General features: G+C 40.6%; 3 protein-coding genes across 3 annotated transcripts in view; all 3 read right to left on the minus strand.

The window, feature by feature from the left end:
* Nucleotides 1–1,237: 1,237 nt before the first annotated feature.
* Nucleotides 1,238–5,700, minus strand: LOC129375671 (hepatic lectin-like). Its single transcript, XM_055054911.1, has 8 exons — nucleotides 5,674–5,700; nucleotides 5,073–5,160; nucleotides 2,993–3,112; nucleotides 2,705–2,782; nucleotides 2,415–2,474; nucleotides 2,084–2,235; nucleotides 1,863–1,987; nucleotides 1,238–1,783 (listed from the first exon to the last, which is right to left on the minus strand). The coding sequence occupies exons 2-8, from the start codon at nucleotides 5,134–5,136 to the stop codon at nucleotides 1,600–1,602; spliced, it is 783 nt and encodes a 260-aa protein (XP_054910886.1). The 5' UTR covers nucleotides 5,137–5,160; nucleotides 5,674–5,700; the 3' UTR covers nucleotides 1,238–1,599.
* Nucleotides 5,701–7,033: 1,333 nt separating this feature from the next.
* Nucleotides 7,034–10,401, minus strand: LOC129375935 (hepatic lectin-like). Its single transcript, XM_055055318.1, has 9 exons — nucleotides 10,344–10,401; nucleotides 10,100–10,137; nucleotides 9,043–9,144; nucleotides 8,853–8,930; nucleotides 8,453–8,530; nucleotides 8,206–8,283; nucleotides 7,975–8,126; nucleotides 7,768–7,892; nucleotides 7,034–7,684 (listed from the first exon to the last, which is right to left on the minus strand). The coding sequence occupies exons 2-9, from the start codon at nucleotides 10,125–10,127 to the stop codon at nucleotides 7,489–7,491; spliced, it is 837 nt and encodes a 278-aa protein (XP_054911293.1). The 5' UTR covers nucleotides 10,128–10,137; nucleotides 10,344–10,401; the 3' UTR covers nucleotides 7,034–7,488.
* A 5,586-nt stretch (nucleotides 10,402–15,987) lies between these two features.
* Nucleotides 15,988–24,925, minus strand: part of LOC129375975 (collectin-12-like) — a 12,491-nt gene continuing 3,553 nt past the window's right edge. The window contains exons 5-8 of the mRNA XM_055055372.1: nucleotides 17,596–17,778; nucleotides 17,318–17,469; nucleotides 16,327–16,436; nucleotides 15,988–16,241 (exon numbers count right to left, since the gene is read on the minus strand). Coding sequence (XP_054911347.1) covers nucleotides 16,043–16,241; nucleotides 16,327–16,436; nucleotides 17,318–17,469; nucleotides 17,596–17,778 — 644 coding nt within the window. The 3' untranslated portion in view covers nucleotides 15,988–16,042. The remainder of the gene's footprint in view (nucleotides 16,242–16,326; nucleotides 16,437–17,317; nucleotides 17,470–17,595; nucleotides 17,779–24,925) is intronic.

Raw genomic sequence — 24,925 nt, forward strand, 5'->3', positions numbered from 1 at the left:
GCCGGAGACACAATAAGATCCAGATCTTCAGATTTAGCTGCTTTGTGTTGATTAAACTTCCTCATGAAACTGAAGGAAGAGGTTTGACTTTGAAAAGCTGCATAATGAAAGTCTATTTATCAATCACATTACTTGATTGATAAATAGACTGTTATTTATGCATAATTAAATAGATTTTAATTATTAGAGTTCAGTTTTCATTTCCCAAGTGACTCAGCTGCACACCTGGACAGATTATTTACATTTTTATACAAAGTCTGACAGTAAAATAAATCTGAAAGGTTTTCTGGAGCTGAGAAGCATCTAAAGTTGGTTTTATTGTTTTCAAATCAAACTTGGATTTTCATATTAAAGGTCAAGAATGTGGCCATGAATCAAACAGATTCATTTCTGTAAGTTTTTAGTTTCTGGAATGCAGTTTATTTTTTGAAAGACATAAATAACACAACTTGTTTTTATGCACAGATTTAAAAAGTTTGCTTTTGTTTCTCAGACTTTCTCATGTCAAATGAGAAACAGGGAACTGAACTGTTTCACATGTTTATTAAAAGAGAAGAAGAAGAAAAAACACCAGAAGAAATACTAATAAAAATAAGCAGCTGCATGGCAGATAGAGGAAGTAGCTGCTACCCAGATGTCTGTTAAAGTCTGGATGGACAAACAGCCCAGAGACGATAATCAGAGCAGCACAAGAAGAAACTCTGTAGAAACCAGAAGGGAACCAAGTGGTGCATTGCAGACTGCCCCGTCTGCAGTAAAAACACATAAATATCAACAGTTTATTACATTTAAAAACTGAGATACTGAGATATGGAATATTTTCAGCTCCATTCATCTAAACCACAAGACAAATGCATTTACTTTATAAACATGAAAATAGATATTAGATAAACTTCAGGCAAATTCAGTTTTTAATAGCAATCAGTTATTATAAATAATAATAACTTATTACCACAAAGCAGAAAACAGTAATAAGAAAACATCTTTATTTGGTGAGACGAGCCCACTGGTACAGAACCAGAACCAGAAGGGAAACCAGTCAGAACATGGAGGTCAGCAGAGCAGCTTCAGACTGAGGGAGCAGACACTGCCTGGCCACTAGGGGGCAGGATGGACACTGTAAAAACTAAGTCATTAAAATTAGGTCGCCTATATAAAATAAATAAACACTTTTTAAAGATTTTTTAAAACATTTATTCAATTATTACCACATTTTTAATAAACATTGCAGCAAATATTAGCAGAGGTTATGAAAGTTCTCTAAATTATTTTATTTCAAAGCCAATCTTTGTTTTTCTGTCACATGGACCAAAATGTTGCCATAAAATTTATTTTATTGGACAAAATGTGGAACAAATTAAGTAGAAATAATCAAATATTTAAAAGTTACATAGTTTCATATCTTGCAAAGGACATTCTGCATTCAAACCAAAATATTAATTTGAGAGCAAATCAAGCAAGAATATGATTGATTGTTGAAAGATATAAAATTTCAACATGTCTGGAAATTCAAACGTTTCATGACAATATCTTCATAAAAGCAGCAACGCTGCAGCTTCTTGAAGCCGAACTCAGATCAGTTCACAGACTGAATGATCTTCAGACACATGAACTCAGTCCAGCTGTTTTCTCACAGATACATTTCTGAGGATAATAACAGGAAATATCAAACCAGGACTGCAGATCATCATGTTCTCTTTTCCTCCCCATCCTCCCACAGTCGGCTGAGCTTGCACCATCTTTACTTCTGTTGTTAGGTTCTTTATCACTCCAGAACGACAAACTTGGAGAACAGCAGGGGAAAAATATCAGGTAAATGTCACAGAACAACATTTAAACAAACAATGTCTCATTATTCAGACCTTTCATCCAGAGGAGATCCGTCCATCCAGAGCCATTTTCCTTCTTCCTTTTGGTCCGTCAGTCCAATCCAGAACATGTCCTCATTGTCCTCCATCAAGTCTCTCAGTCTTCCTACCAGGAACATCTGAACAGGATTATTGATGAAAATGTCTCAGAGATGAAGAATCATGATGATGAGATGAAATGATAGAGAAGCTGAACCTGCAGCAGAGTTTCATACCTGCTCCTCTCTGCTGTCGATCTTCACCAGGTCTGATCCCAGAACCATGCAGGAGCGTCTGCTGACAGTCCAGGAGAATCTCATGGTGTTAAAATAATAACAGTTTCCTCCATGTTTCTCCCATCCTGCTTCATACTTCAGACATGTCAGACCTTTAAAGACAAAGACTTCAGTGAACCAGGAGGAATAAATCTCTAGATGTTTGTGTGATCTGGAGACAGCAGGAGGCGTCTTCTGTCCTGCAGCTACAATCTAACTTCCTGTCTCTGTCGGTCCATCAATGTCTCTTTAACATCATTAGAATGAGACAAAGATCAGATCATGGACTTACATTGTTCTTCAGGAGTTGGAAGACATGGTGGACATGTTGGCTGCTCTGTGGATTTTAACTCTTTAGAGAAATGAAAACAGTTTTGACCTCAGTCAGTCATTTTCAGATGAACAAACATTTTCACACTTTGGCTTCTTGTTGGTGAACTTGACTAAAACATAATCAAATGTTAATCTGATGCAATGTTGCAGAGACTCACTGACTGTTTATTTAGAAATTTGATCATCTCCAGACTGAAAGACACCGTCAGTCTGACTCTTCTGGAAACCTTCAGACTCTGACTGTCTCACCTGAGATATTTCTCCTCAGAGCTTCATTCTCCTCCTCCAGGGTTTGGATGGTTTGATTGGTTCTTATTTTATCAAAAGCTGTTTAAAGAAAAGATGGAAATTAGATTTTCAAAGACTTTTGTTGGTCTCCAACATGACAAATGCTGATAAAAAATAAATAAATAAAAATTAGAAACTGGGTTAAAAACAAAATAATTCAGAACAAAATATGTTCTTACAATTCACATTTATTTTGGCCTTCAAGAAATTAAAATCAATAAAAAGAGTAAACCATCAGTATGAACTCACAGAGTCTGTAGATGACGGTGAGAGCAGCAACCAGCAGACCGACCAGAACCAGCAGAACCAGCAGACCCACCAGAACCGCTCCCCCTGCTGGCATCCTGCAGGTTCTGCTTGGGTTTTCACCTGAGGAGCATTTAGAGCAGAACCGGATCAGAACCTGGAGACAGACTCACAGAGACCAACATCAACCCTGAAATCTATAAAACTGAAACTCTGATTAGGTTTTCTAATTTTATTTGATGAATGCAATAAAAACGTAACTGCCAGTCAGCTGGCCTCATTTTATTCTTCTTTGTTATGTCAAAGAAGAATAAAATGACATGAAATATGTGACATATTAGCCTGAAAGAGCAGCGCATCACAAGCATTACAAGATATAATGTATAATCTGACATAAAATATGTGGCAAATTTTTGACATGCAAATATCTTCTCAATGTCTCATTTTCACTCACCTCAGTTGATTTTTTTCTTCTTTTTTTAACAAATTTATTTAAAGACAAAACAAAACTCAAAATTTTTAATAATTAAATTCTATTTTTTGTTTTTGTTTTGACTTGGCTAAAAATAAACAAGGATCATAATATGTCACTGATTGCATCACTGATTTGTAGATGCAAGAGCTGAAAAGATTCTTCTACATAGAAAGTTTCTGGATGTTTCTGGTTATATTTATTCTAAAAGCTCCAAAGTTCATCATCATCTGCATTTGACATATAACTTCAATTATCAGATTTTAACAGTTTTGAAAATGGTTTGAATCTGAATATTTTCTATTTCTTGTAAATTAGCTGACAGTTCTTTGTACTCTCTCGAAAGTGAAGCAGCATGTTTATCGGCTGTAAATGTTCAGGATGTTGAGCTTGTTGAACAGGGAAAATGATTGTTTTCTTTTATGGTTGATTATTATTGCTTTTTTTTGTTTGCTTTGCATGTATATTGTTTTTGGGGTTGTTGCTTTTCCTTTTTCCTTTTCCCCTTTGACAATCCAAACACCCTGGACTGAAGGTGGTCGTCTCGGGAGGCGGGGCGCACTAATTGGCCACCCAGACAGGTGTCAGCAGAGGCTGATTAGAGCCAAAATAAAAGGAGCCTGGCTGGGAAGAAGAGAGAGAACTGGTTCTGCAGCCACGGGAACTGACACGCTGTGGGGAGCAGACGGAGCCGCTCATCCGGCACAAGCGATCGAGAGTTGGACAGACGGCCCAGTACAGAGGATCAGGGCAGAGGGTAACCTCTGCCCGCGCCTGTAAGTAAAGTTCCTTTCTGGTCGAGCTGATCCTGCAGAGAGCTGGCAAAAAGCACGTCTTCCGACGGAGTTCTGGTGCGGGGATGCTCGCGCTTTCCTGTTCTTTCCTTCTAGTTGGACCGAAACGTAAGGGGGCGTGGCACGCCGAGGAGTGGAGCGGTGGTGGAGCGCTGTGCGGCCGGCTGTAGTGCGCGCTACACATAGATCACCGCCACGAACAGGAAAATAAGCGGAGCCCAACCTGTGGCCTTCAACGGGTGACTTTTTTATGGAACATTGGATTTTATAAAGAACAGTTTTTATTGTGCCACTACTTGTGACTCTTTTGATTAAAATACCTTTCACCTGACTGCTCCGCTGTTTGGGTTTTTTGAGTTGTTTGCTCCCCCTTGTGTTGAAGACGGACTGTGGGCCAATTTGGCCTAACAAGCTTTAAGAACAGGAAATCACTTCGTCACCACAGAGATCTGACGGACTCTGATTCATGTTGAAAGTCTTTGAAACAGAGGAAATATCCAGCAGCCATTATGCTCTACACTCTTAGCTCCACTGCAGCTCATCCTGCTCAGTGTTTATCTGCTGAACCAACATGAAAATAACATGAAGACTTTATTAATGTTCAGCATTTATTGGCTGATCGTCTGTTTCTTAAGGCTTCAGGTCTGGATTATTCTTGTCAGTTATTAATATTAACATCCAGTTCTCTGTCTGGGATTAACAGTAAACATTAAACGTCCTTTATCTTCAGATTAAGCTGTTTAGTTTCCCTCCAGTTCAGATGTGAAAGAAGCGGTTTGTGTTCAGTCTGCGTGTTTATCTGATGAAGACCACTCACCTCCGGCTGCATCTTCTTCATCACCTTCCTCCTGATTTACCACCACACTCATCGTCCTCATCATCAGTGGCGTCTCATCAGCTTCACTCTGACGACAAACACAGAGACATTTCTGGGACTGATCTTTTTAGCCTTTTTCATGTTTTAGCTGAAGGTTTAAAGAAAAATGTAGATCTTTTCATCTCAGATGTTTGCTGTGTTTTTCTTCAAGTTTCTGCTGTATTTTACTCCTAATGTTTGTTGAATATAAAATTGTTGAATATACACAGAAACAAAAGTCAAAGTTGAAAAATCAGATTGTCAATAAAAGTTAAGGTTCATATGTTTGAGTTTATCTTAAAGTTTTCAACATATAAAAATTGCTGGAGGAACAAAACAGGTTTAATTTAAGTTTTTATATAATTGTGAAAATCAAAGCTTCTGGTGGATTGTCTGCACAGAAAATGTGAGTTTATTTATATATTTTTTTCACACTTTCTGTGCTTATACTTGAATCCAATATTTTTAGATGAAATCTGTGCAGATTCACATAAAATGACAAAGTTTGGTGAAATAAACTCATCATATTTTCTGTGTTGGACAGAAATCAATCAAAACTCACCAGAATGGTGTCGCTGCTCCTCTGCAGGCTGAACAGGCAGAAACTAATCGGAACTTTATGTCTTACAAGACTTGAAAAAGCTTTCTGTTGATGTCAGAGGATGAGGAGGAGACTTCAACTGAATACAGCTTCCCCATGATTCAAACTTTTATCAAATAAAACTCCACACTTGTGGACTCAGCAGGGTTTGTCCTGCAGTTACAGTCCAACTTTCTGACAGGAACATTTAGCATCAGGCTGTGGTGGATCCAACAGGATGATCACATGAAGGAAGAAGGGAAATTTTCTGCTGATTTGTAGTTCCTGTAACAGCCACTAGGTGTCCTCCGTTCTCACAGCTCACCTGTTTTTTCTTCTCTATTGAGCACAAATATAGAAGAAACAGGTTTAACCTTAAAGGGCAGCACATCACAAGTGTTACAAGATATAACGTATAAAGAGTTCATAATGAGAAACTCACAGGATCAGTTTAATTAAAAAGATATTGATAATACAAAATAAAGGAATCTAAGAAAAATGACAAACCAGAAAAAAACAATTAATAATTATAAAACAAATTAGTCAGAGTTTTTGGGAGAATATTTCTTAGATATTATAAGCAAAACTTCTATCTGAAAATGTAGTAATTTTTCTAGAGTCCTTTTCTAATTTTACTAAACGTTGAATTACAACTTCACCTCATCCCTTAATTCCTCACATTTGAGAGAAGTTGATCAAAGTGGAAGGACAGATGTTGATACAAGCAGCATGAACATCCTAACATCACGTTTTAAATCTGCTGAAGAAACATTTTATCATCTGGCTTTTTTCTCTTTTTGTTGTAACTGCTTTGGTCATTTACATAGTTGTAACGATTGTTCAAATCACTGTAATGGTTTTATTTTTCTGTTTTAATCGGGGGCAGCACAGCTGATAAATCCTGTTGCTTTGGAGCAAGAGAGTCCAGGGTTCAAATCCTGACCAGGAGTCTTTCTGCATGTGGTCTCCTGTGAATGTGTGGATTCTCTCTGGGTGCTCTTGGTTTCCTCCCACAGTTAAAGGACATGACAAGTTTAGTTTACAGGACATCTTTAAGTCATGTATGAGTGTGTGTGGTTGTCTGTCCTGTGTCTCTGTGTTGTCCTATGATGGACTGGTGTCCTGTCCAGGGTGTCCCGTCTGTCTCCACTAGAGGGCGATATGCACCTGCCCCCATCACTCTGCAGTTATGAATGAATGGACAGAAGAAGAAAACATTGACGACAAAAAAATGCCGAATCAGGAAGTAAATTAATCTGAAATTACAAATATTAGCAACAAAACAAAAACATGGTGCAAAATTACAAATAAAAGCACATTTAATTCTGGTGACATTTCTAATAAATTGTACAGAATTTACCAGGCAAGATTGTAACTCAAAACGAAATAAAAATACTTTATTTGTGAGTTTAAAATATTAAATATAAACAGGAAGGTCAACAAAACAAACATGGTGAAATTTCTATAAAAAATAATTTTCTTTGCATCAAAAACATGCTGCTTTCTAAAACCATCTTTCATACTTACAGTGATACACATTTTGAACATTGTTCTTCATTAGTCATGTAAACAAATTGTTTAATCTCACCATCAAATTACTGTCTCAATATTAAATTGTTTTATTTTTGCATCATTGGAAATATGATGAGAACTGAGAAAAAAGTTAAAAAGCAGAAAAGTAATTATGTTTGAGTTAATCTAGGAGGGAAATGTAAATGAACCTGACATATTGTAACTTAACTACATCTTTTCAGCTTCTAGATCTTTCACTGGTTGTTTTGTAGCCTGGACTGAACCTCACACACAAAATGTTTGACCTGTTTCTGGAGTTTTCTCACAAATACTGTTTTGAGGAAGAAAACAGAAAACATCAGCCCAACATTTCTGTTTTTCAGGTTCTCCTTTTGTCCCCATTGTTGCGCAGTCTTCTCCCTCTGGATGTTGTTGACGAGAACCTTTCCAGTCATCAGGTGTGTAACTCCAAAAATTGAAACTAAAAGATGAAGATCAGGAACAGGTGTGATAATAAACAGCATTAATTGCGAAAAATCTACGATCTTCCCACATCAGTCACACCTTTCCTCCAGAGGTGATCCATCCATCCACGACCATCGGTCTTCAACATCTGAGTCCGTCAGTCCGATCCAGAACATGTCATTATTGTACGCCATCATGTCGGCCACTCTTCTCACCAGAAATGCCTGAACAGAAGAAACAAACTAAGTCAGTGGTGGAGCTGAGATGAAATCATAGAGAAGCTGAACCTGCAGCAGAGTTTCATACCTGCTCCTCTCTGCTGTCGATCTTCACCAGGTCTGATCCCAGATTAATGCAGGAGCGTCTGCTGTCATTCCAGGAGGATTTAGTGGTGGAGAAATAATAACACTTGTTGTGGTTTAGCTCCCAGCCTGGGCCACATTTCAGACATGAGATTTCTGTTCACAAAATAAAAATAAAAACCTCATTGATTCAGAAGGAAGATGTTGTTGCTATTCCTGTGGTTGTGTGACTTACTCATATTTACTGCAGTTGGAGGAGGAAACGCAGGAGCTGGTTGACATGTTGAAGGAGCTGGAGCTGGGGGACATTTACCTTGTTTCAAAGAAAAAATGACAACATTTCTTCATAGAAAAGTCACAGTAAATCAACATCCTGTGGAGAATGTTGCTGAAATTATTAGCTTGATTCACAAACAGTCTCAGATTAAAGCCAGCTGTCGGCTCTGAGCTCGGTGAACATTTTCCAGCCCTGACTGTCTCACCTGACAGATTTCTCCTCAGAGCTTCATTCTCCTGTTTCAGGCTTTGGAAAGTCTGATTGGTGTGAATCCTGTCAAACGCTAGTTTTAGATGAGAGAATAGTTAGTCTGAATGAGTTTAAAAATCAGAGTTCTTGTGATGAAAAGTTCAAACTTCCCTTAATCCAAAAGGCATCAATACTTTTACAAGCAACTGTACAACCCATAAATAAGTCTAGAAATTAAGACAACCTTTTCATGTTTTATATTCAAATTTCTGTTTGCAATTGATGACATTAAAACCCAGTTAAACCAAGAACAGATCAAATTTCAGAGTTCACCAGATGGGAGGTCAGTATTGATCATTTATTGGAACAAGTTTCAGTCTGAACTTTGAGGAAACCTTAAACTCTGACAGTCTCACCTGCTTGATTTCTCTGCAGAGCCTCATTTTCCTCTTTCAGGGTTTGGACGGTTTGGTTCGTCATCAAAACAGCAAAAGCTGATTCAAAAAATTCTAAAGTTATTTGATATTTAGTCAAACTTGAATCTGGTGTTGGTTTATGAGTTTATAAATTAAAATTCAGTGAAAGATTCAACCAACATGAACTCACAGAGTCTATAGATGACGATGAGAGCAGCAGCCAGCAGACCGACCAGAACCAGCAGAACTACTCTCTCTGCTGACATCCTGCAGGTTCTGCTTGGGTTTTCACCTGAGGAGCATTTAGAGCAGAACCGGATCAGAACCTGGATCAGAACCGGATCAGAACCTGGAGGCAGACTCACAGAAACACTAGAAAACATCATGTGCTGCAGGAAACTGACATGTTGCAACAGAAACTGTTTTCCATAAAATCTCTGGAACAGTTGGATCAGTGGGTTATGGTACTCTTACAGTAGCCATCAATGATGGATAATGAAGCTTTTGTAAACTATGTCAGTTCTTTATTTCATGGGCTAAAAGTCATAAAATAAAGATGACCCTTGCCCCCAACAGCTGGAGATGAACGAAGCCATGAGAGAAGAGATGGACATTTCTAATTACAGAGCGTTCTAATTCAGACTTTACTTTCCACCAATACACATCATGTTCAGCCTCAACTTCTTCCTGTGCAACTCATAGTTTTGGTCTTAGTGACTTCCTGTGGTTTCTTTGTACTTAGACCAGTAATGATCAACCATGTATATGTTCTCCTCCAGTCCTGTCAAACAATCACTTTGTTGTTTGATTAGTATCTTTAGGATTATTCTGATCTTACCTCTTCTGAGGACAAACTGTCAAACCTTATCAAGAACGGAACCACAGAGCCATTGGGTCAGTGGATCAACATGTAATAATCTGGTAAACTGAGCGCAGAAACAGCTGTTTGTGAAGCATTGCTGTAAGTAACCTGAAGTGAACTGTTAAATTCTTGAATCTACAAACTGGAAGAACCTAAACATCTAACAAGAAAAAGAGAAACTTTTTAGTTCAGGTCATCAGAAATATCTCTTCCTCTATGTGGCTTCCCCATTTTTTGATTCTTGAATTTGTTTTCTTCATAGTTTTTGAAGTCATGACTGTTTAATAACCTAAGCAGATATATTGTATTTTTAAAATTTGTTTCTGGCTGTTTTCTTCCAGTTCGGATAACAAATGCTGGTTAACTTTCTCATTAATATTCTTACCTTCTGTGTATCTCTGTGAGTGTCTCATGATGAGGAAACTGAAGACACAAACAACCAGAACTTTACTTTCCTTTTGCAGCTTTGACTCTAGTTTTTTTTTCTCTTTTCTCCTGTAGTAATTTACAGTAAAAAAAAAAAAGATAAAAATCTTAACATCTGAAATAGTCAAGCACAACAATCCAGACAAAAGACAAAATTAGTATCTTTGGAATTATTTATTCAGTAAATAATCGATTAAACTCACCTCCAACTTTCCTGCTCTGCAGACTTTTCAGTTCTTCTGTCTGTTTCAGCGTTATGGTTCATAACTTTATGTTAAAGAAACTTCCTGGTTAACTTGAGGAAGAGGAGGAGTCTTCACTTGTCCCCTTCCTCATTATTTTCTTTGTAATGGAAAATGAGTTATATCAAATAGATACTCTAAGTCATTTATATTTGTAGACTATTTAAAGTAAATTATTCAAAGAAAATTTTCTAAATTAATAATGTTGCAGATTGTTTATGAATGTTTGTCTGTTTTGATTAGTTTTGCTGGTGGTTTATATTTTGTTTGTTTAATGGTATTTTAATTGCACTTTGTAATGTTTTGGGGTTTTTTGTATGTACCTCACAGGCTGCCATAGCTAATGAGGGCTATGATTCTAAAAGCAGGTAGAAGCATTGCACCAATGAATGACTTGAACTGACAAAACCAGGAAAGGAGATCTTTATAGATTTGACAGACATGGCAACCCCAGTGAGAGGATGCAGGTATGTGCTGATGTGTGTGGATGCTTACTCTGGATGGCCAGAGTCTGGCCTACCAAAAGACAGGACAAAATCTGTGCACAGACCAAATTTAATTGATGTCTATTAGGTGTTTTGTCAACCAGGCCACAGGTTTCACTTCTCACAAGCTCCAAACTGGAAGGACCTTCCCAGGACCCTTGAGCAAACTACCAGGAGTTTCAGGTGACAAGTAGAACTTGACTCACAAAGTATATTTTGGTGAAGGTCAAACCTCGGTTGCAGTATTCTCAAGACTGTGGTCAAAACAATAAGAGGCTCAGGCATCATAGAGGTGATGCCTGAAGGGAACTGGGTTCGACTCAGGGTCATCAAAAGGAAGTGGTCAGAGTCTCTGTGGACCAGACCTTAGCAAGTCACCGAAAAAGCCTCCCACACAGTGAGGCTAATGTTTAAAGGAGAAATGTGATTTCACTGGAGTCAGTGGGGTGCAGCAGAGGAACCATAAAGCCCGCTAACTGAAGTCCAGGAGGAGCTCCAGGTCCAGAGTTCTGAACTGGATGGTTCAGAGCAGGAACATCACCAGACAATAAGGGCAGAATAATCCCCTCTGGTGGTGCAGAGGTGTCAGGGCAGTCTAGCCTAGACAGAACAGAAAGAAGACAGCAACAGGCAACGCTGGGGGGAGGGGTAGGTGAAATTAGCCCTCTTTCTCTACAAGTGGGGAGCTGGTGCACCACCTGTTATTTGTTTTGCCCCTTCATGGACAAACAAAACAAAAGAAAAGCAAAAAGGGTTTCATTATTCTAATTTCTTCACTATTTTGAAATATTATGTCTGATACAAAATTGCATTGCATGCTTGGCTTTTGGTTTATGGTTTGCATCACATTTTTGTTGTTCATGACAAAAACACTGGTAACAGGCAGGAGCACTGCCAGGAGTCCTGCCCCCCTGACAAAAGATTAGGGGGCAGCTGCTGTTGAGTCTATCGGACCCATCAAAAGCGTCACAATTTTAAAGCCTCCAACACTGAAAACTAGCACAATATTTACTGCTCGTGAATTTTACAGTTTGCAAATACGTTGCTTAAATTGTTTCCATGAGTTTTAGATTAATGCCACTGACTGAAATGTCTCCCCACCAGCAACAGTCATAGGCAACATGCAAAATATACACAAAGCAATCCAGACTTCTCACAAAATGCTATGTAGTTGCATTTTATTCAAGCTGCAGTAGATTACTTTAATAAAAAATATGTTTTCTCCATATTTGTTAAAGCTGTCATCATGTTGTGACAGTTTGTTATGAGACAGATAATCTGAAAACAATGAATCTCCTCCACCTGCTCTCTGAGCTGCTATTACTGGCTAAAGTAATGCAACATTCTCACCAAAAATAACCAATCAGAACCAGTAGGAGGGTCTTAGTGCGGTCAATCAACACCATCACTCACTGCTAAATGTGCTGATAGTGGAGAAACAACATATAATTACAGAAAAACTGTTAATCTACCTAGACTGAGCATTCACAACAGGCTATGCTACCTGCAGCACAGCACAGAGCGAGGGGGAGGAAGGATGAGCAGCAACATGAGCTTGTGATTGACAGCACTAACACTCTCCTGCCACTGACTGGGAGAAGGCAGAGGAGATATATTTTTCAAAGATTATCTCTCCTGCTGTACTGCCATAACATGATGACAGATTTAACAAATATGTAAAAAAAATATTTATGTAAAAGTTACAGACTGCAGCTTTAATTTCACTCAGGAGAGGAAGGACAGGAGGGACTGGAGCTGCTGCTGACCGACTCACCTGCTGTTTAGTGGTAAAAGGGACTGGTTCAATATGTTGTTCATTTATTTCCTTAATTCATTCAATGCCAGTGAAATGGAGGCAAACAGTCTGTAGCTAAGCTAACTATGCTAAATGGTTGAAATCTCTCACAGTCTACTCAAAAACTGGGTCACAAATTGACCTTTTACCTTTCTCTCCTTCCCTCTCTCTATTTATTTATTGTTTTTATAAATTTTCTTAGCAGCATAGTAACAGCAACAGTTGTTCTTGTTTTCCACTGACTGTTGCTGAACATCGTCACTGTGAAGCTCCAAGCTGAAACGAAGGTTCAGGCCAGTATGGATGTGTGTTTTTGGTTTGGAGGGGGAACATTTAATTCTTACTGCTAAAAACAATCTTCAAAAATATCATATGATTCATTTTGTAATTGGCACGGCCCCGTTTTTATTTATTTATTTTTTCTATGAACAAAAAATGAATAAATTGAGTTTTCCAGGGTGCTGTGAGAAAATTGTTGTGACACTGTGGGATTTGATAAATGGAACATTGCGTATTGAACAAAGTATCTCAAACATATTAAATTATGACTGAAAAATCCCTTAAAATTAAAAGCAGAGAATTTTTTTTAAATCAGATTTTGAAAGTACAGAAGTTTCTAATTTTAAAAGCATGTTTGTGATGAGAGTTTCACAAAGATGCAAATTTCTTAAACCTTCAAAGTATCGCTCTAATTACTGAGCGGTTTAAGGAGGGCTGCTGGTTTCTCACAGATGCTTTTCTGTGAGAAACCAGCTGGAGTTTTTCTTCAAGTTTCAGAAATTTTTATTGAAAGAAACTGATTTGGAAAAAAAATATTAATATTTTGCCTGATTTTATTTGTCATTATTATTGTCGCTTTTGCTCTTAAAATACAAACATTTTCCCGTAACTTTCTATTTTGGTCTGATTCTGTAATTTCTGAATATTAAATGATTGATGATTTGATCAGTTACTCAGTACTTGAATATACTTTTGACCAAATACTTTTTTACTATTGAGAAATTTATTGGACGCTGACTTTTTACTTTTACTTGAGTAAAAATATGTTCAAGGTAACTGGAAAACTATCCAATCACTGAACAGATGTTTAGAACAGATCAATGTGAGGATGTGCCAAAACTTTCTCCAGCTGACCAGAAACAAAACTGAAGTTATCTTTGGATCTAAAGCGGAACAACCTAGAGTTATAGATCTAGAGTCAACACAAGCAGCTTCAGCCATTTGCCTTTTTAAGAAAAGAGGGCTGTCTTTGATACTAAATCAGACAGCTTTGATCCTGATAAGTTCTGGGTCGGGATCGTAACACTTTGGCTACTTTTAGACGAGACCGCTGTCATAAAATGGAGTTGTTTTTCGATATTTGTTCAAAAGTTCCACATTGATACAACAACACATTAAATTGGCCATAATTGTCATGGCAGGTCACTAGATGGCGCTGTGATTTTAGAATTAGTCAAAACACGCAAACGCTTTTGACCCTTAGTTTACACCACTTTCAGGAAACAGTAGTCCATCTGCACTGAGCCAATATATTTATACTCATCAGAATTTGTGCTAAATTTAACTGCTGTGGTAAGTAGTACAACCCAGTACCTGCTACCCACCATTGTTTTTGCTGTTGCCGACCTGTGCAGGCATAGAACAAACCCTGCATGTGCACTTTACACCAGCAGAGTATTTAACACCTCTGTGGGAAATGTTCCTGAAAAATTTCACTCTAAGACTTTGTTTACAAGATGCTGGTGTAAAACTCTGATTACGGGAGACAAAAACCATAAACTGGCAGCTGGAAACCAGCACAAATGTTCCAGTTTCACTGAACAATTACATTTGTATGGATGGCCCCTCAGATTGGTCGAGAGTCTCCATTATGCCGTTTAATGAGACTCTAGAGTTCTGTGTGAGATTAGATGACCAGGCGATAAGACTATTTACATAAGCTAAAAGAAAATTAGGGTTGAGGAGGACATTGTAAAATTTCCTATTAGAAGTCTAAAAGCAGTGACTAGTTGATTTGCACATTAGAGCCACAGAACTTTTAAAACAAACCCGTGAGCCTGTAAATGAAGTGGAAGTGAAGAGCTAACAGGAACAGGAAGCGACTCGACTCAGAGATACGATGATCCAGCTTATAAACTACCCAACAGGAAATATGATTTAGTTACCAGCTTATTGATCAGATAATGGCAAACATTGCAACATCCTAAGTCATAAACACTGCAAACACTAAAGTAAAAGCTAGAATATACACCACATGCACACAGTGTAAATGCTCTGACTGACTATAATGGTTGCATATTTACTGCAGAGGCCGCACTGTGGTGGAGCGGAGCCGGATGCTGGGAATTAACTCTTACCTGCTACACTGAATCTGTTCAGCTTCTTGTCACTTTCCTGTAGCTCAAAGTTCTATAATTCAAAAATTACGCAATTTTGGCCCGCAAGCACATCCCAATGGAAACGTTTTGTTTTTAACTATTACAAACAAATTTAAATGTTCTTATAATGTAATATGTTTAATGCAATATGAAATAGTCCTCTTTTTAAAATCACATTTTTGCTTTCTTTGTGTTTTCTGGTGATTAGAAACATTTATTCAGTAAATTTTATCCAAAAGTCATTAAATGCAACAAAATCTATTTTAATTGATCAAACAAGCTAAATGTCAAAATCTAAGACAAAAAGTGACTAGAATCTGGTTTTTATAGCCGACCCCCCCTTTTTATTATTTAGCTATATTTTCCCCAAAAAGCAGCGTTTGGGTCTTTTTCTCTTAATAAGACAAATGTGCAAAGTATTTTATCATTATTGGGGATACAATGATTTATATTCTATCCTCATTATTATTATTATTATTATTATTGTATGCTTAGTTTATTGTTCAGCAGGTTAAATTTCAAATAGTTTAGAAATCAACTATATTTCTATATTGTTTGACTATATATTTTTGGACATATCGTCATTCTGCCATCACAATGTTTCACCATGTGACAAAAGGTGTGGAGATCCTGATTCAGGCCTTTGTTTTCCTGTTTGTTTAGCCTGTAGTTCCTGTAATGGCCTCTAGATGTCCTCAGTCATCCCAGGTTGCAGCGGAGAACCACCAGCTGTTCTGACCCAGTTCCCATGTTTGCACCAGTCACTCCTCCATACTGGTGTTCAGTTATGATAAATGTTTTGTTTGGATTTTGAAGCATAATGTTCACATTACTAAAGGAATGAAGGTTAAATAACATTTATAGAAGCAGGACTTAATTTTCTGTTTTGTTTATTTATAAATCTCCCATCAGCAATAACACATCATCTGAAAGAACTTTAAAAGTCTGAATTTAAATCTGAATTTTTGCATCTTAATTCAGTCCAGACAGGAAGAAAACATCTTAAACTTTTGAACCTGATAAAAACAATCTAATTTCTGCTGGTTTCTCACAGATACTTTTGAGTTGAACTCGACAGGAATGATCATCCCAACTCTTCAGATCTACGCTCTTTCCTTTCTTCTCCATCCTCACGCAGTCCTCTCCTGCTAGGTTCTGTCCGGCCCAGTTGTTCGGTTCTCCATCAAGCCAGAAAGTTAAACTAAAACAAAGAAAAAACACAAAGCTAAAGGAAAGAAATGCGATTTTAAGCCTTTAATAAAAAAATTTAACAAATTTATCCAGACCTTGGGTCCAGAGGTGACCCATCCGCCCAGAACCATCTGCCTTCTGCCTGTGAGTCTGTCAGTCCGATCCACAACGGTTCCATTGGCTTCAGTTTAGATTCCAGGAACATCTGCACCGGAAGAAATGATTGAAAAAGCTGCGTTTCCAATGACCATGTTGGCAAACTGGAAGCACAAAAATAAATTTGCACAAAAATAAAGTTTCTTTTTAAACTTGCCAGTTTAAAAAGAAAATTCTTGTTCTTTGATAAAAAAAAAGCTTCTGTGCTGAGAGAAGGTGGTTTTCCAGGTGTATGGAAATTAAATTACTTTGCAAAACTGCAATAGAATCACTTTTTTTCTATTATGAATCACATGACCAACAACAGGATGTTACTACTGGAGGAAACGATGAAGAAGACAATGCCGTGCCTTGTTCCTCCTACAGGAAGAAGGATAATCATTTTTTAAAGTCTTATTGAGTGAACCATTTTATTCACATGGGATTACTTTATAGAATATCAATAAAGTTTTGCACATATTTTGGAAAGAGCAATTTAAAGGGAATACTAGTGACTGAGGTCTTTCAGTCGCCATATGGAAACATGAATCAGTAAGAACAGGAACCTGCAGCAGTTGCTGCATTTTCATTACGTTATTTTCCATTCAGTAAGAAACGAAATTAAAATCAGGAATAAGTTTGTTCACACGATAAGTTATTAAAAACATGCTGTCATGATGCTCCAGCTACTTCCTGGTTTCTTCCTCCTGGTTTGCTCCACTGGGAACATCCGGTTGTTGATCATGTGACTTATGTGATGCAAACAAAGTGTTTCTTGTCCGGTGAAATAAACACATTTTGTTACAGCAAAACAAAACATTATCCGAAAGCAAATTTTTCTTATCTAGAAATGAAAAACGTTTAAAACCTGTTTTTATTTAGCAAATTTATTTTAAAAGTGTCTCAGTGTCCAAATCTCTGGCGAATGGAAACACAGCTGGTGTTTCATACCTGCTCCTCTCTGCTGTTGATCTTCACCAGGTCTCCTCCCTGATCAATGCAGGAACGTCTGCTGTCAGACCAGGAGGACTTCCTGCTGTTCAAATAATAACAACTTCCTGCAGGTTGCTCCCAACCTGCTGCACACGTCAGGCATGTTTCATCTTCAGACAGATAAGAACAAAGACCTCAGTGAACCAGACGGAAGAAATCCTGCATCTGTATGTCCATCAATGCCTTTAGCATCACTAGAGGACAGAAATGGGAGAAATATTAAATCCTGGACTTACGTTTCACTTCAGGAGGTGGAGGACATGTTGGAGGACATGTTGGAGTTGGAGGACATGTTGGAGGACATGTTGGAGTTGGAGGACATGTTGGAGGACATGTTGGAGTTGGAGGACATGTTGGAGTTGGAGGACATGTTGGAGTTGGAGGACATGTTGCCTGCAGTGCTCTGCTCAGATTAACTCCTGATGAAGGAGACATAGGTTCGGTTTCACCATGTGTCACAAAAAATGAGAGAACATTTTGCCTCTTGCTTACCTAACAAAACAGAAACATTAATACCAATAAACTAAAACCAAATGGAAGGTCAGTATTGATCATTTATCGCACATATGTCAGACAGTGACGTCAGTCACACGTTACTGACGTTGGACCACTTTTTTCAGTAATGAGTAATTTAAAGCGTTTCTATTTCAAATCAGGTAGTCAGACTACAGTTACTTATCGAAATCACTTTGTTACTATTTTCTTTTGCCATTTTATTTCCTCTGCGTCTTGGGGACTGACCGCAGTTGCTATGCGACAATGTCAGCAGCGACAGAAACGGAGTGAGATGCGCAGCTTGTTGCTGAAAAAGAATTTTATATATATATATATATATATATAAAAAAAATTCCCTTCACCCACCGCGGGTGGTTCTTATCCTCTGAGCTCGGGTCCTCTACCAGAGGCCTGGGAGCTTGAGGGTTCTGCGCAGTATCTTGGCTGTGCAAGGACCGCACATTTCTGGACTGAGATGTCTGATGTTGTTCCTGGGATCTGTTGTAGCCACTGCTCCAGTTTGGGGGTTACTGCCCCGAGGGCCCCGATGACCACAGGCACCACTGTGGTCTTCACCTTCCAGGCCCTCTCCAGTTCTTCCCTGAGGCCCTGGTATTTCTCCAGTTTCTCGTGCTCCTTTTTCCTGATGTTGCAATCACTTGGTATTGCTACATCTACCACAACGGCTTTCCTCTGATGTTTATCCACTACGACAATGTCTGGTTGGTTCGCCATTACCATTTTGTCTGTCTGGATCTGGAAGTCCCACAGGATCTTAGCTCTGGCGTTCTCCACCACCTTTGGGGTGTTTCCCACTTTGATCTCGGGGTTTCCAGTCCATATTCTGCACAGATGTTTCTGTACACTATGCCTGCCACTTGTTATGTCGTTCCATGTACGCTTTCCCTGCCAGTATCTTGCACCCTGCTGTGATGTGCTGGACTGTCTCAGGGGCCTCCTTGCACAACCTACACCTTGGGTCTTGTCTGGTGTGGTAGATCTGGGCCTCTATTGCTCTGGTGTTTAGGGCCTGTTCCTGGGCGGCCAGGATGAGGGCCTCTGTGCTGTCCTTGAGTCCAGCTTTTTCCAGCCATTGGTAGGATTTACTGATATCAGCCACTTGGGTTATTTGCTGGTGGTACATCCCATGTAGGGGCTTGTCCTCCCATGATGGTATCTCTGGCACCTCAACCTCCGTTCTCTGTTGTCTGAGACATTCACTGAGCACATTGTCTGTTGAGGCTTTGTCCCTGATGTATTTATGGATCTTAGTTGTTTCGTCCTGGACAGTGGTTCTCACACTCACTAGTCCTCTGCCTCCGTCCTTGCGGCTCGTGTACAGTCTCAGGGTGCTGGATTTGGGATGGAACCCTCCATGCATGGTTAGTAGCTTTCTAGTCTTAATATCTGTGGCTTTCATCTCCTCCTTTGGCCAGCTGATTATTCCAGCAGGGTATCTGATTACTGGCAGGGCATAGCTGTTTATCGCACGGATTTTGTTCTTGCCATTGAGCTGGCTTCTCAGGACTTGCCTTATTCGTTGGAGGTATTTAGCTGTGGCTCCTTTCCTTGTGGCCTCATCGAGGTTGCCATTTGCTTGTGGTATACCTAGGTACTTGTATCTGTCCTCTATGTCTGCTATTGTTCCTTGTGGGAGTGAGACTCCTTCTGTGTGGATCACCTTCCCCCTCTTTGTGATCAGCCGACCACATTTCTCTAGTCCGAATGACATTCCAATGTCAGTGCTGTAGATCCTGTGGTGTGGATCAGTGAGTCGATGTCTCGCTCACTCTTGGCATACAGCTTGATGTCATCCATGTAGAGGAGGTGACTGATGTTGGCCCCATTTTTGAGTCGGTATCCGTAGCCAGTCTTGTTGATAATTTGGCTGAGGGGGTTCAGGCCTATGCAGAACAGTAGCGGGGACAGGGCATCTCCTTGGTATATGCCACATTTGATGGACACTTGTGCAAGTGGTTTGCAGTTGGCTTCAAGGGTGGTTTTCCACAGCCTCATCGAGTTTGCAATGAAGGCTCTCAGAATCCTGTTGATGTTATACATCTCTAGGCATTCAATGATCCAAGTATGCGGCATTGAGTCATAGGCTTTCTTGTAATCGATCCAAGCCATGCACAGGTTGGTGTGTCGGGTTTTGCAGTCTCGGGCAACTGTGCGGTCTACAAGGAGTTGGTGTTTGGCTCCTCTGGTATTTACACCGATACCCTTCTGTGCCGTGCTCATGTGTTTATCCATGTGTTTGCTTATCTTGGCCGCTATGATGCCTGACATGAGCTTCCAGGTTGTGGAGAGGCAGGTTATTGGTCGGTAGTTGGGTGGGACTGGACCCTTTGATGGATCCTTCTGGATTAGGATTGTCCGCCCTTCAGTTAACCATTCAGGGTGAGTCCCACTTTGTAGCAGCTGGTTCATTTGGGCTGCCAGTCGCTCATGGAGAGCAGTGAGTTTCTTTAGCCAGTAGGCATGGATCATGTCAGGCCCTGGTGCTGTCCAGTTTTTCATACCTGAGACTCTTTCTTGAACATCTGTCACAGTGATGGTTACCGGGCTTGCTCAGGGAGGTTGCTGTGGTCCTCTCGTAGAGAGATCAGCCACTGTGCATTGCTGTTGTGGGACGCCTCCCTTTCCCATATGCCTTTCCAGTATTGTTCAGTCTCCAGCCTTGGTGGGTCTGCTCTGTTGTTATTACCCTGCCATTGAGAGTACACCTTAGCTGGTTGAGTGGAGAAGAGCCGGTTAATCCTTCTGGATTCATTCTCCCTTGTGTATCTCTTAGGCGGCTGGCCAAGGCTTGGAGCCTCTGTTTGGCAGTCTCGAGTGCTTCAGGTATGGGCATCTGGCTGTACTTTCTGGGTACTGGTCTTTTCATTGTACCCTTGTGGAGCTCTGACAGTTGGCTCACTTCCCTCCTTGTTACCTTGATTTTAGCCTCTAACCGTCTTTTCCATGGTGGGTATTGGGTCTCATGGTTGCTCTTATAGCCAAGTATCTCAAGGATCACTGATGCTGAGTTGTAGATCAGCTCATTGGTTTCTGTTATGGTGTTGGTAGGGATCGTTCTCAATGCTGCATTCACATTCTCAATGAGACTTTCTGATGGTACTTCACTCAGCCGTTGTAATTGGCGCCGAGGAGGCCTGGTTGTCATTCGGGTCATGATTCTCTCTCTCAGGTCAGCAGCTGTCTCGTTCAGCTCTGTTTCGCTCATTGGGGCCGTGTATCCCCTCACTGGGTGGGGACTTGTAGTTAAGTCCCCACAGTCCTGACATCCGGGTTCCTCCCTTTTGCCGTAGCATTGTGTTGTATCTCGTCAATCTCAAGTTGTGATAGCAGTTGCCGTTTGCGGATGTTGGAACACTGAGCTACTAGTTGTTTAGCGCTTAGTGTTGACTGGGGATGTCGAAGTAACCATTCCTTCCCCAGTCTTTGCATGTAACCTCTCTCACTAGGGTTACTTGAGTAGTAGCATTCCAACAGATCCACATTTTCATCTCTCGCCCATTTCCGTCTTGTTCCAGTAGCCCATTTGTCATCAAGGTGCTCTGGTTCCCCAACACCTGACGCAGACCTTGTTTGGCCGGGCGACGTCTGAGCCGGCATGTTATGCAACTTAGTATCTCTCATGGTATGAGGTAGGCAGTAGCTTGAAGGGTCTTGCCTAAGGACCCAGACTGGATTCGAACCCTGCCCTCTCGGGTGATATACTGATGCCTTATGTATTGAGCTATCCAGTCAGCTATATATATATATATATATATATATATATATATATATATATATATATATATATAGCAAATAGGTACAAGAATCATATTGGATAATTACTCCATAGGCAATTATCTTTCAGCTGACAACAAGTTATTTAACCACAGCTGATGCAATGAGTAACTCTTCATTTCTTAAACAACCATGGCAAAAGACATCTTGTGGTCGTGGAAAAGACGTTAGTCTGTCCAAGAAGGGTCAAATCATTGGCATGCACCAAGCAGAGAAAACATCTAAAGAGATTGCAGAAACCACTAGAATTGGGTTAGGAACTGTCCAACGCATCATTAAAAACTGGAAGGGTGGTGGGGAACCATCGTTGTCCAGAAAGAAATGTGGTCGGAAAGAAATCCTGAATAATCGTGATCGGCGATTACTTAAACGTTTGGTCAAATTAAATAGAAGAAAAACAACGACAGAATTCAGGAGTATGTTTAATTGTGAACGCAAAAGCATTTCCACACACACAATGCGAAGGGAACTCAAGGAGTTGGGATTGAACAGCTGTGTAGCCGTAAGAAAACCTCTAATCAGTAAGGCTAAGTAGAAAAAAAAGCTTAAATTTGCTAGGGAGCATAAAGATTGGACTCTGGAGGAATGGAAGAGGGTCATGTGGTCTGATGAGTCCAGATTTATCCTGTTCCAGAGTGATGGGTAAGAAGAGAGGCGGGTGAAGTGATGCACCCATCATGCCTAATTCCTACTGTACAAGCCTGTGGGGGCAGTGCTATGATCTGGGGTTGCTGCAGTTGGTCAGGTCTAGTTCAGCAACATTGTGGGCCCATAGAATGAGGTCAGCTGACTACCTGAATATACTGAATGACCAGGTTATTCCATTAATGGATTTTTTTCTTCCCAAATGGAATGGGCATATTCCAAGATGACAATGCCAGGATTCATCGGGCTCAAATTGTGAAAGAGTGGTTCAGGGAGGATGAGACATCTTTTTCACACATGGATTGGCCACCAGAGTCCAGACCTTAACCCCATTGAGAATCTTTGGGATGTACTGGAGAAGGCTTTGTACAGTGGTCAGACTCTCCCATCATCAATACAAGATCTTGCTGAAAAATTAATGCAACACTGGATGGAAATAAATCTTGTGACACTGCAGAAGGTTATTGAAACAATACCACAGCAAATGCGGACAAAGCTAAAGGCGGTCCAACTAAATATTAGAGAGTGTGACCATTTTTGGGTGGCGAATTTTATTTTGGCCAGGCAGTGTATACATACATGCATATACATATATGTATAGCAACCTCCTGAGCAAGTCCCGGTAACCATCACTGTGACAGATGTCCAAGAAAGAGTCTCAGATATGAAAAACTGGACAGCACCAGGGCCTGACATGATCCATGCCTTCTGGCTAAGAAACTCACTGCTCTCCATGAGCGACTGGCAGCCCAAATGAACCAGCTGCTACAAAGTGGGACTCACCCTGAATGGTTAACTGAAGGGCGGACAATCTTGATCCAGAAGGACCCATCAAAGGGTCCAGTCCCACCCAACTACCGACCAATAACCTGCCTCTCCACAACCTGGAAGCTCATGTCAGGCATCATAGTGGCCAAGATAAGCAAACACATGGATAAACACATGAGCACGGCACAGAAGGGTATCGGTGTAAATAGCAGAGGAGCCAAACACCAACTCCTCATAGACCACACGGTTGCCAGAGACTGCAAAACCCGACACACCAACCTGTGCATGGCTTGGATTGATTACAAGAAAGCCTATGACTCAATGCCGCATACTTGGATCATTGAATGCCTAGAGATGTATAACATCAACAGGATTCTGAGAGCCTTCATTGCAAACTCGATGAGGCTGTGGAAAACCACCCTTGAAGCCAACTGCAAACCACTTGCACAAGTGTCCATCAAATGTGGCATATACCAAGGAGATGCTCTGTCCCCGCTACTGTTCTGCATAGGCCTGAACCCCCTCAGCCAAATTATCAACAAGACTGGCTACGGATACAGACTCAAAAATGGGGCCAACATCAGTCACCTCCTCTACATGGATGACATCAAGCTGTATGCCAAGAGTGAGCGAGACATCGACTCACTGATCCACACCACCAGGATCTACAGCACGGACATTGGGATGTCATTCGGACTAGAGAAGTGTGGTCGGCTGATCACAAAGAGGGGGAATGTCATCCATACAGAAGGGGTCTCACTCCCAGAAGGAACAATAGCAGACATAGAGGACAGTTACAAGTACCTAGGTATACCACAAGCAAATGGCAACCTCGATGAGGCCACAAGGAAAGGAGCCACAGCTAAATACCTCCAACGAATAAGGCAAGTCCTGAGAAGCCAGCTCAATGGCAAGAACAAAATCCGTGTGATAAACAGCTATGCCCTGCCAGTAATCAGATACCCTGCTGGAATAATTAGCTGGCCAAAGGAGGAGATAAAAGCCACAGATATTAAGACTAGAAAGCTACTAACAATTCATGGAGGGTTCCACCCCAAATCCAGCACCCTGAGACTGTACACGAGCCGCAAGGACGGAGGCAGAGGACTAGTGAGTGTGAGAACCACTGTCCAGGACGAAACAACTAAGATCCATAAATACATCAGGGACAAAGCCTCCACAGACAATGTGCTCAGTGAATGTCTCAGACAACAGGGAACGGAGGTTGAGGTGCCAGAGATACCATCATGGGAGGACAAACCCCTACATGGGATGTACCACCAGCAAATAACCCAAGTGGCTGATATCAGTAAATCCTACCAGTGGCTGGAAAAAGCTGGACTCAAGGTCAGCACAGAGGCCCTCATCCTGGCCGCCCAGGAAACAGGCCCTAAACACCAGAGCAATAGAGGCCCAGATCTACCACACCAGACAAGACCCAAGGTGTAGGTTGTGCAAGGAGGCCCCTGAGACAGTCCAGCACATCACAGCAGGGTGCAAGATACTGGCAGGGAAAGCGTACATGGAACGACATAACCAAGTGGCAGGCATAGTGTACAGAAACATCTGTGCAGAATATGGACTGGAAACCCCGAGATCAAAGTGGGAAACACCCCCAAAGGTGGTGGAGAACGCCAGAGCTAAGATCCTGTGGGACTTCCAGATCCAGACAGACAGAATGGTAATGGTGAACCAACCAGACATTGTTGTAGTGGATAAACATCAGAGGAAAGCCGTTGTGGTAGATGTAGCAATACCAAGCGACTGCAACATCAGGAAAAAGGAGCACGAGAAACTGGAGAAATACCAGGGCCTCAGGGAAGAACTGGAGAGGGCCTGGAAGGTGAAGACCACAGTGGTGCC

This window comes from Poeciliopsis prolifica, unplaced genomic scaffold (assembly GCF_027474105.1).
Source record: "Poeciliopsis prolifica strain line A6 unplaced genomic scaffold, Auburn_PproV2 SCAFFOLD041, whole genome shotgun sequence".
In the NCBI taxonomy this organism is placed as follows: domain Eukaryota; kingdom Metazoa; phylum Chordata; class Actinopteri; order Cyprinodontiformes; family Poeciliidae; genus Poeciliopsis; species Poeciliopsis prolifica.